The sequence below is a fragment of the Diabrotica virgifera genome, chromosome 4 (genome assembly GCF_917563875.1).
Source record: "Diabrotica virgifera virgifera chromosome 4, PGI_DIABVI_V3a".
NCBI classification, from domain to species: domain Eukaryota; kingdom Metazoa; phylum Arthropoda; class Insecta; order Coleoptera; family Chrysomelidae; genus Diabrotica; species Diabrotica virgifera.
The window spans coordinates 17,464,474-17,477,220 of NC_065446.1; the positions used below are offsets into that span (position 1 = coordinate 17,464,474).

Consider the following 12,747-nt stretch of genomic DNA (forward strand, 5'->3'; position numbering starts at 1 on the left):
GTAAGTTAGAAACTCATAGGATGTACAGGGCCGCTTCAGCTCTAAATGTTTATAACGAAATTTGCCCCCTTATTTTCAAACCCAAAAATTAGAGGTTTAAAAATGATTTACGCATTTATTTACATCAGAATATGAAAATATAACTCTTTAGAAGGAGATTGGATGTTTCAGCAACTCTCTACGATTTTTTTTCAAATAGTTATAGCCTTCGACATTTGACCTCTTCTGATAAACAATTTATAATATCTAAGCAACAAATTCGTTAATCTGGCTTTACAACTTTTTTTATGTTTGGAATTGAAAGATCTTCATTGTAAAGCTTTAAAAAATATAAAACAATGATTTGTACAATAAATAATGCAATTGTAAAAACGGCCATTTTGGACCTTTCTCAGGCTATTTTGCAATAACCAATAAACGAAATTAAACTTACCATAGCTTAAATTGTAGGTTTTTTAATTTACTACAACTTTCTATTAAAAAGTTTTTCTCTAAAATCAATATCCTAAGCTGCAAAATTAAACGTCTTTAAAAATTGCAAATTTAACAAATGAAAATCGCAATATAAAAAAAGCGCACAATATTTTTGGTTACATTTCAGTAGAAGTTATTCCTGGCATCGTCCTTTACAATACCTGATAGGTTTCAAAAATTCCTGAATTATATCCTGAAATCGACCTTTTTTTCACCCACAGCCTGGGGTATAGGTGCTGGTCCAAAATTGTTACGATCAGAGGAAGGACGTGTTCGTATTCGTTTTAGATTACGAGAAAGCGTTTGATCGTGTTCTACACCCCAAGGTAATGCAGATCCTTAAAGAACTTGATATAGACCAGAAAGACATAAGATGCATTGAAAAATTGTACTGGTGTCAAACGTAACAACTAAAAATAGACAATTCTATATTCAAACCCATACATATAAGTAAAGCTGTTTTACAGGGATGTGTGCTTTCCTCTCTTTTATTTAACATTTATTTGGAAGCCATATTTCAAGAGTCTTTGGAAGATGCAGAGACGGGAACCAATGGGAATGGAGTATTGATCAACAACATACGATATGCTGATGATGATGTCTTAATTTGTGACAAAATAGTCGATCTTCAACAACTTGTTACTTTAATCGGAGAATACAGTAAGCGAATGGGATAAGAGATTAATACCAAAAAGACCAAATGCCTGATCATCTCCAGAAACTTGGACGTTCTTGAAAATTCCATCATAACACTGAATACCAAGCACATTGAAAGAGTGAGCAAATTTAAATACCTGAACGTGGCTTTTTGTAGACTGTGCATCGGAAAGGGAAGTAAAATGTCGCATTGAGCAAGCTCGACAAGCTTTCGTAAAATTCAGGAAGGTAGTGACCTGTTCAGAGGTCGATCTTTAACTGAGATTAAGGTTCATTACGTGCTACGTATAGTGGTGCTGCTATATGGCGTAGAGGGCTGGACACTCAGAACGAGGGATATAAACACATTAGATGCTTTTGAAGTGTGGCTTTATCGCCGTATCCTAAAGATACCATGGACGGCGAAAGTCACAGATGTGGATTTCCTAAAAAAAAATCAACCAAGAACGCCAAATTTTCGAAACCATCAAGAAAAGGAAAACGGCGTAGCTGGGTCACATCATGCGAAATGAAAAATACCAGTACCTTCAAATTATAATCGAGGGTAAAATTGAAGACAAGAGAGGAATGGGACGCAAGAAAATGTCTTGGCTCCGAAACATAAGGCAATGGACAGAAATTAGCGATACAAAATCTGTGATACATATTGCAAGAAACAGAGAGTTAATGGAAGCTATGATCGTATCATCATCATCATTCTCTTTGCCATATCCCTATGCGGGGTCGGCTTCCCTAATTGCATTTCTCCACACAATTCTATCTTGGGTCAGGTCATATCAATGTTAATACCCTTTACCAACATGTCCTGCCTTATCGTCTCCCCCCAGGTCTTCTTTGGTCTTCCTCTCCTACTTCTTCCAGGAATCTTCACTTCAGCTATTCTTCGTATTGGGTAATTAAGGTCTCGACGTTGAACATGACCAAACCATCTTAACCTATGCTCTCTCATTTTGGCATCAATTGGTGCCACACCTAGACTTCCCCTAATATACTCATTTCTAATTTTATCCTTCTTTGTCACTCCACTTATCCATCTAAGCAATCTCATTTCCGCCACATGCATTCGTTGTTCCTCTTTCTTTTTCACTGCCCAACATTCAGTTCCGTACATCATAGCCGGTCTTATGGCTGTTTTATAGAATTTTCCCTTCAGCTTCATTGGAATTTTTCTGTCACACAACACACCACTCGCTTCTTTCCACTTCATCCATCCAGCCCTAATTCTACTACATGCATCTCCATCTATTTCTCCATTACTCTGTAATACCGATCCTAGGTACATCTTTAAATGAACATTCCAAATACTCTGTTTTTGCCCTACTAAGTTTTAAACCTTTTTCCTCCAGAGCTTGTCTCCACTGTTCAAGTTTTTGTTCTTCTAAGTCTCTTTCACTATTTCCTATGAACACTACATCATCAGCATACATTAGGCACCATGGAATGCTACCCTGTAGTTTCGCTGTTATCTGGTCCAAAACTAATGAAAATAAATAAGGACTAAGCACCGAGCCTTGGTGCAATCCTACTTTCACCTGAAATTTATCAGTCTCTCCCACACCTGTCCTAACACTAGTCGTTGCTCCCTCATAAATATCTCTCACAATCTTTACTTATTTGCCAGGTCTCCTTTCTTATTGAGTGCCCACCACAGAATCTCTCGAGGAACTCTATCATATGCTTTCTCAGATCAACGAATACCATATGAGCGTTGGTTTCTTTATTCCTGTATTTTTCCATCAGTTGCCTTAGCCCGACCGCACATCAAAGAAACATGAAACGTAAATTACGTTTCATGGAAATAAACCACTGCTAAACAAATATATATCCGGCCATTTATGAGACTCTCCGAAAATAAAAATGTGTCATGAGCATGAATCACACTCGTTTCATTAGTAGGCGGACTTTGAGATTTTTTTAGCAGTGTTTTCTTTTCATGAAACATGTTTTTCGTTTAATGTTTCACGTTTTTCGTTTCATGTTTCTTTGGTGTGCGGCTTGGCTTACAATGAAAATTGCATCTGTTGTTGATCTGCCTTGCATAAAGCCAAATAGAAGAAGATATGATATGATAGGAAGATATGATCGTATGTGAAGAAGAGGAATGTTGGAATAAAAATAAATACTCGCTTTATTTAAAAAAATAATTCTTTCTGCAAGTAGCTGGCAGCTTACAACGTAGTGCGATCTAATTAAAATTGAAAAAGACATTAAATACTAAAATGCTAGTTAAGTTAAAATTAATTTTTCTGGTATACATCACTGCCCAACAAAGCTCAATTATCTGCACTGAACTTCCGTTTCGCTCTTCCGTTTTTGTCTTTGTCTATTGCACCCGTTTTTCGTATTGACTAGTTTGTAGCATCCAATTATCAAAGGAATTGACAATCGTATCGATACGGATACGGATCACTCCTATAGTCGTAGTTTATTTAGGTGTCGTGAATAATGGAATAATTATTGGTTATCTAACTATTCGTTCCAGAATTTAACCCTTAATTATATAAAATATATAACATCCGGTATTGTACATGTTTTTTAAGTTAGTAAAAGTTTAGTAATATACAAGAATAAAAAACCGCTAAACCCTGTAAAAATGAGTGGCGCATAGAATATTGCAGCTACAAACGAGCTGATATGAATGTTAGGTACGTGTAGTGGCGCGAAAATGTATTTTCATTTTGGTGGAAAATAAAATTCTAGTTTCATTTTAAAAGATGTTTCCATATTTGCTAAATTTGAAGTAAAACGTTCCACAAAAGAATAACTTTGATAGAGTTTGTATCTTGAAGCTCTTTTGTGGAGCGTTTTACTTCAAATTTAGAAAATATTATGGAAACATCTTTTAAAATAAAACTAGAATTTTATTTTCATATCAGCTCGTTTGTAGCTTTAATATTGTATGCGCCACTCATTTTTACGGCGTTTAGCGGTTTTTTATTCTTGTATCAGGAGTTTTCCAAAGTTATAAGTTAAATGTATAAAGTTGAATGTAATGTTTCTCGATTCCACGTTAAGCGTTATAAATATATTATAAATGCCTTTATAGCATTATGTCTCAAATGATCTATTGTCCATCGAATGTACAGTTATTCACTATATTTTGACCCCCCTGTAAACTGCTTTATTTACAGAATTAGAAAAAATACAAAAATTATTCGATTTTTAAATTATGATTTTTTGACATACGTATCGTACTATTGACGTCAACCATTTGGGCGTGATGACGTAATCGACTATTTTTTTTAATGGGAATAGGGGTCGAGTGCTAGCTCATCTGCATTAATTATACAGGGTGTCCAAAAATTTTTTTTTAACTTAAATTAATTGACACAAAAAGAAGAATGTATGTAATTTATTTAATTCAAAATACATTCTACTGCTGTCAGAAAACAGAAATAAATGTTTATTGAACAAATAAACATTACTTAAATTCAATGTTCAAGCTGCCACCCATCTGCCTCTTGGCAGTTTGAACATTGAATTTAAGCAAAAATCAATGTTTCTTTGTGCAACAAACTTTTATTTCTGTTTTCTAACAGCAGTAAAATGTATTTCAAATTAAATAAATTACATACATTCTTCTTTTTGTGTCTATTAATTTAATTCAAATTTTTTTTGGACACCCTGTATAAATAATTATTATCTTAATGTTTATATTACTGAATAGAGAATTGAATTACCTTTCAAATGAGCCAGCGCATGCCCCCTATTCTCATTTAAAAAGTAGTCGATTACGGCATCACGCCCAGATGGATGACGTCACTAGTATGTTATATATGTCAAAAAATCATAATTTAAAAATCGAATAACTTTTGTATTTTACATTTTTTTCTAATTCTGTAAATGAACCATTTACAGGGGGGTCAAAATATAGTGAATAACCCTGTACACTAGATTTTTTTTCTATTCGAAATAGAAAAAAAAATATTAGGATGGCCGGTTAATGAACTCGTATTGCCCTATCAATTTAGCATCGTAACCACTACAACTACATAAACCATTTTGGCGATAATGGTTAAATGGATTATACGTTTGGAACTCGATAACTTCTGAACGGCTTAACCGATTTTGATCATTAAATATGAGTTTGAAACTTATTGACAAGTAGTATCTGATACATCCAAGGTCAAGTATGATAACTAAAGGTATTACAGGAATTATTGAGCTTGAAAAACCGTTTTCCCATAAGAAATAGATTTGATCATATTTATGAAGCCTATAACTTAAAAATTCGAATTTTTCCAGATATGTGGTATACACCTTTAGATGCGTCTAGAGTCCCCCTACAAACGCAATCAGTTATTGGCGCAATTCGTAGGTTGAAATTTTTAGTAACTGTCGAAAAACCAAAATTTTCAAAGTTTAGTTCTTCAGTTTTTCAGCTGTACTGAGCCACGTGTAGGTATGATGTTGACCTATTAATCTGGTATATCTGCAGTTTTCCTGCCTCTCCTTGAACCTAAGATATATACGCCCAAAAAAGATGCCATTTTTTATCAACCTAGCTCTATAGCTGGCTTATGAGTGGTCAAAAGTCACAAACTACACCGGTTCTGAATCGGCCCTGACCCCTCTTGAAACACAGAAAAAAAATTCAGATCGGTGTAACTTTTCCACACACACACATATATACAATACATACATACATATCCACAAACATTTTCCCCTTTTTAAATAAAAATTGAGTCATATTTCTGAGCTCGGTAACTTTTGAATGGTATAACCGATTTTCAAGATTAGACATGAGTTGGAAAGGTAATGATCAGGCGCGGATCCAAGGGGGGGTCAATGGGATAAATTGCCCCCTCCTTGAGACTTCGCCTGGTGTCGCCTTTTTTTAAGAAAGAGATAATAATTACGATTGAAAATACATAGCGAGTTTTGTGTCCTGTTGACAACTGCATAACGGATTGAAACATAAAACAGAATTCCTTCTCCAAAGTACGTGTTCTCGGTCTTACTGTAGATATGGTGTCGAGTCTTGGACTGTGAATAAAATCGATCTACTTACCTAAATCGCCTTGAGGCTTTCGAAATGTGGTTTTATAGAAGAATTTTAAAAATATCTTGGGTGAAGAAGATTCGAAACTCCACAATACTAGAACGTCTCAGCAAGACTACTGAGATTAAAGAAGGCATCAACAAGAGAAAAGTGGAGTATTTTGGACATGTAATGAGAAGTTTCAAATATAGGTTGCTACAAAATATTATGCAAGTGAAAATAGAAGGCAAACGCAGTCCAGGACGAAAAAGCACTTCGTGTTTGATTTAGGGTGGCAGTGAATAAAATTAAGATAGCTATGATAGTAACCAACGTTCTGAAAGGACATGGTACATGAAGAAAAATAAAGTAACAGCCCATACCGAAAAAGAATCCTGCGTACGCGAGTGACGAGAAAATTTTTTATTTCATTGCCCCCTCCTTGCAAGGTTGCTGGATCCGCCGTTGGTAATGATGAGTACTATAAGAAGCCGCAAAGGTCGGACTTACTTTTTGGAAAGTTTTGGGAGTTTTGGGGACGAGAGCGAAAAACAGACCCTAAATGGGACGGCCACACCCTTGGACCAACATGGAGAGTTGAAATATGGATGAGCGAGTCTTTTCCTAAACTTTAAGATGGGATTTGGCCCAATTTTTAATTCAGTCAGATTTAGAAAACCGAAAATTTCGTGTATAATATATAGTGTCGCATGTAGGGGTATTGTGCGCCACTGGCGAGAACTGCCGTTCTCTGGTAATAAGTTTAAAATAGTCCAGTCGTTATATGATCTAGGGTAGAGTGACCAAATCATAAGCTTAAAAAACGGGACACCTGCACGAAAAGTTTGAGGGCGATATCCTCCAGCTAAACAGGAGTCAAGACCAAGAGAGGCCTCCATCAACACGTAATCATTGGAGCATGCTCTTTTTAGTTAAGTTGGGACCTATACATTTTATTCAATTTACCTTAATAGGCAAACTTATAACAGTATGCAACTTATAAATAGGTAAATTGCAGTTCAACTATCAAGGAGAAGAGAAGACGGCAATGGGATAGTTCAACTGTCCAGAAGGTGGTAATATGGCCGGAGCATAAAAATGTATCATCCACCCAACGTAAAGAGGGGGAATTTAAGCATACCGGAAGACTTTGTCGGGACTCCGGGTAGGATCTTTAAAAAACGGGACAATCCCGTTCTTACGGGACGTTTGGTCACCCATAATTCTGATGGGTCCACCAAACTTTTTTTAATATATTTTTGGCTGCTGGTTACGAATTTCGAGAGTGGATTTTAATCCGAGTGGTCAAAAAGTTGTTATAAACAATTGAATTGTTTTTAGGGCTGTAGCTCGTAAACCAGAAAATGATTTTTTTTCAAATAAACTTTGTTCCTTAATAAAATAGAAAGAACTCGAGATATTGTCAAATGAGTACAAAATAAGTATATTGGGAATTTTTTTTCAATCATAGCTCCGCTTTGACGAACGCAAATAACCTTTTTCCAAAGTCTCATTTTGAAAACTAAAAAAAAACTAAGTTTTCGTGTTGCAACGAAATTGAAAATGGTTATTAATTTTTGATTTACATGTTTACTCTGATTGGAGTACGAAGGGAACCATTCTCGTTGGAACTTTACCGCGCTGAGCAGATGGGACGTGAATTATTAGTTGTAAGATTCCCTCATTTTCCTTTATCTCAGCATTAGTTATGGCTTGCAAATTGTAGAAGCCTCGGAGGTGTTACCAGAGAAGGTTCCCATTGCTTTCAGTCTGGTAGGATGTAGAATAACATTTTTTGGTGTTGTTTTATGTGCTATTAGATTGAAAACTTAGTTTTTGCTAGCAGTTGCCGCTAGGGCATCCCTGCCATTTCGTTCGTTGCAATCCGTGACTGCACGCCGGGGTTTGTCCTAGTTGGGTCAGAGAGAGCAGCATATGTGCCTCCTGATGAGAGAGTAATAAGTTTTGAAACTGGTAGAGGTGCTTGCTGCACTCTCTGATTGAACTGGAATAATGATGCGGCTGTAGTTTCGTGTTGCAACGAAATTGAAAATGGTTATTAATTTTTGATTTACATGTTTACTCTGATTGGAGTACGAAGGGAACCATTCTCGTTGGAACTTTACCGCGCTGAGTGGATGGGACGTGAATTATAAATTGTAAAATTCCCTCATCTTCGTTAGTCTCAGCATCCGTTATGGCTTGCAAATTATAGAAGCCTCGGAGGTGTTACCAGAGAAGGTTCCCACTCTTTTCAGTCTGGTAGGATGTAGAATAACATTTTTGGATGTTGTTTTATGTGCTATTAGATTGAAATTTAGTTTTTGCTAGCAGTTGCCGCTAGGGCATCCCTGCCATTTCGTTCGTTGCAAACATTGACCCATTTTGTCCCGGTTACGGGACAAAATGGGAAATGCTACGGGGCAAAATGGGAATGTATTTTAGTCAGGCTGGCAGAGTTCACAAATATGAGCACCTTCGTCTTCTTCCTCAACATCTACGCAGGAATTATAAGCCCATCCATGACAGACACTACACACTACCCATCCTTCTTCTTCTTCTTCTTTAGGTGCCGTGTCTGCATTCAGATGTTGGCCGTCATCATGTTTACAATTTCCTGAAATCTCTCTCTATCGGCTGCTGCGCGAAATAATTCTTCTACTGTGCAGCCACACCATTGTCTAATATTACGCAGCCATGAAAGTTTCTTTCGACCAATCCATCTCTTTCCCTCCACTTTTCCTTGTATTATAAGGCGAAGCAGATGGTATTTAGGTCCTCTAATTATATGGCCGAAGTATTCTGTTTTTCTCCTCTTTATGATGCTTATGAGCAGACGTTCCGAATTCATCATTTGAAGAACATCTTCATTGGAAGTGTGCGAAACCCACGATATCTTCAGGATTCGTCGATAGCACCACAATTCGAATGCTTCTATTTTGTTTAGGATTGTGGTTTTTAACGTCCATGTCTCACAACCATACAATAGGATAGACCACACATAACATTTCAGCACCTTCTTTCGAATATTCATCGACAGGTTTCTATTACATAAAACTGGTTTCCAGGTCATAAAAGCCTTCCGTGATATTTCGATCCTAGTTATTATCTCTTCATCAGAGTCACAATTTAAATTTAACCAGCTGCCAAGGTACTTGAAATGATTTACCCGTTCTAACTCCTCTCCATCAAGAGAAAGCTGACCTTGATCTATATTAATCTTTCCAACTGCCATCCACTCTGTTTTTGAAATGTTGATTTTAAGGCTTCTCCGATAGCTTGCTTCACTGATTAGATTTAGTAGTGTCTGAAGATCTTGTAAATTTTCAGCAAGAATGGCTGTATCGTCAGCGTATCTAATATTGTTGATTACTTCTCCGCCTAGCCTTCCCATCCTTCAGTTGATTGCAAATATAAGTATCCACATCAGATGCAACCACAATCTTCATCATCTTTTGATGAGTTAGTGTCCATCTCGCTTTCTTCTTTAGTTTTCTTTGATTTTTTTTATTAGTGTGTTTTAATCAGATTCTTCTTACAAAGTTTAAATGCTATAAAGTAGCGGCAATTTAGGAGAGCGGGGCAAGATGGGATAATATCCCGTCTTGTCCCGACCGCTTTGCCTCAACAGACATCATTTCAAATAAAATTAGTAATTTCTAACGTAAAAGATATAAAACGGTTCACAGCATGCAATATTAAAATTCAGTAACATATCTATCATATTTGAATGAAAAACTTGCTAAAACTTTCTTACTCACCTTGCAGTACTTCTATAAATATCACCAAAATTTTTAACAAAACAAAAGAAAACGGTTTTATGTCCGTAAAGAAGCACACTACATGACTAGAAGTTTCTTTCTAATGACTGAAGTGAGTCAACCCACGTTCGTTAGAATGGCGCTATTGCCAATATTATAACGACTATAAGTTATGCACACCTATGCACTACCCGTTCGGCCCCGAGCCTCGTTTTGCTCCGGTCTCCCCTACAATGCATTCAGTGTATTTTATAACATTCTTTTACATAAATATTGTAAATTTTAGTACTTTTTTCAGATAGCATTTTCTACTGACTTAGCATTTAATGGTAAACTACATCGATACTTTACCTCAGCTCGTTCTGCTCTCATACAGTCCCACAAAGGTTCGATCCATTCTCCACAAAGGATGCGAAAAATCATCATAAACGAATGAAAAAAGTCAGTGAAGTTCCACCTAAATTAAAAAAAAAGTAAAATTATTACAAAAAAATTTATTACAAATGGAAAGCTTATTCAATTTACCACTATTAAAATATTGTACAAGCTCAAATAACGGATTGTTTAAGTAAAGACAGAGCAAACGGGAATGGAAGCAGAATATTATAGCCACTTTACACGATCCAAGAAATTTCGCAATTAATTGCACAATTAATTGCACAATTTCTTGCGCAAGACCTTGTGCAATAAGTTGCAACTAACTTTCTTCAATAAAGTGATTACACGGTGCAAACAATTGCATAAACTGACATGAAATAGACAGAAACTTTGACAAAATAACATAAATTTGAGGCTATGTAGTTTTTATAAATTAAATGTAATTTTTTGAGTAGAGTTATCTATCAGATATTAGATTAAAAATGTTAGATTATAATTTAAGAAAATTATAATAATATGTATTATAACAAAATCAATTAATACCTAATGCAAGTATACCTATACATTATTTATTTACAAAAGGAAACAAGTTGTAAGAAATACAAATTAATGTTGTTCTGAAGCTATTTCCTTGTGGCATTTTTATGATTAATTATTTATATGGGAAATAAGCCACAATTAAAATGAAAAAAATTATTTTATTTTAACGTTTCGACGCCCAAATAGGGTGCCGTTGTCAAAATACAAAATACTACTAATGGAAACAAAAATGTTGTTGCTTAGTAAAAAAATTCTTGTAATAAATTTATTTAATTTGACTCATTTATATCGGCAATTTGACTCATGATTTACTATGAGATCTCTAACACCAGAATTTTAATGTCACCGTTGCATGTGGTTGTCTTTTTAAAGACAGATCACATGCTATGATTTTTTTGTGACGGATATTCTTGAGTTGGGGTTGATTTCATGTAATCGAATGAACTATCTTTCAGTAAAGTCGTCCCAGGAACGCAACTCACAAATATTGGCAATATCATTTTAAAGTCTTCTACTTTAAAATGTATCATATGTATCTGAATTGCCGATATAAATGAGTCAAATTAAATAAATTATTAGAAGAATTTTTTTACTAAGCAACAACATTTTTGTTTCCATTAGTAGTATTTTGTATTTTGACAACGGCACCCGATTTGGGCGTCGAAACGTTAATAAAATTATTTTTTTCATTTTAATTGTGGCTTATTTCCCATATAAATAATTAAATACAAAATAATAGAAAATAATTTTTTAATCCCTATGTTGCATAATTAAAGTTATCCATCAAAATAATGTTATCTGTGCAGCGTGAAATTGGTAAAAAGTTCCTCTAGTTTTGTTAAAAAATTGTTTAGTTTGAAATTTAGGATGACCGAATGTCAATGTAGTAAAAACAAACAGTGTAACCTTAAAAGTCACTAAAAATATAACCAAATTGCAGAAAAAATTTCATGAAAAATAGGACATGTTCTATTTAACTGCAACTTCTTTCAGCAAGAAATTGCTGCAAGGAGTTGCAGCTTTTGTGTGCAATTTCTATTGCTGCAAGAAGTTGTGCAATTAATTGCGCAATTAGTTGCATCGTGTAAAGTGGCTATTAGACGAATGGATAGTGCAATCCTAGTTCGATTAACAAGAGATTTAAACCAAGAGTTTCCGAACTACCTGAAGGCCATTTAAATGATGAAGGGGTAGAGGTAGTTGTCACAAATACGACTACAGCTTTAGGAACGAACAATAACTGACCTAATATACGAAGACGAAGAATGAGGGTTTAACATTGACCAAAATTAACTTGCAATTTGAAAATATCTATGGGCCTCATCCTCTTCGATTTTCACCAAAAAAGTGTTCCAGATGATCCATTTGGAGGCGCTCCTAAAACTGCAATCACCGGAAATCATCAACAAAATGCATTATACAGTATTGCAAGGTCAATAATAAAGGTGCAGAAATTACCCACTGCTCTAAGAGTATGTATCAGATGAAAGGATCTGATCTAGATATAATTAAAAATAGAATATTATGAATAATGAAGAATTTGATATTTTCAATATTGGAACGTATTCCTATGAAATTTTCTTCTTGCAAGGAAAACTGAGGAAAACTTATGGAAAATAATCAAAAAATTAAAGCCTGCCAAGATTATAAATATCTAGGAGTAACTTTTGATAAAACTGGAACTGATGACAAAGAAATTACTTCCAGAATTATACAAGCAAAAAGAGCAATCCGATGTCTCAATAATATTCTTTGGAGTACTCAAATATCGAATAAGAGAAAATTTAATATCTACGAGACTATGATTAAGAGTAGTTTATTATATGATGCTGAAACTTGGAGGCTTACAGGAAAAAACAAAAACAAAATTGAAGTAGTGGAAATGGATGCAATCAGAAGGTCATTACGTATATCCAGAAGAGAACATATCAGAAATGAAGACATTAAAAATCGAAT

The 12,747-nt window shown here is 35.0% G+C and overlaps 1 protein-coding gene across 2 annotated transcripts in view; it reads right to left on the reverse strand.

Annotated features, from left to right (window-relative positions):
• The window catches only part of LOC114335819 (sodium channel protein 60E-like), a 384,114-nt gene that overhangs the window by 147,586 nt on the left and 223,781 nt on the right, over nt 1-12,747 (reverse strand). For both annotated transcript variants that reach the window (XM_050649033.1, XM_050649032.1), the window contains exon 14: nt 10,225-10,330. In XM_050649033.1, the coding sequence (XP_050504990.1) occupies nt 10,225-10,330 (106 nt within the window). The remainder of the gene's footprint in view (nt 1-10,224; nt 10,331-12,747) is intronic.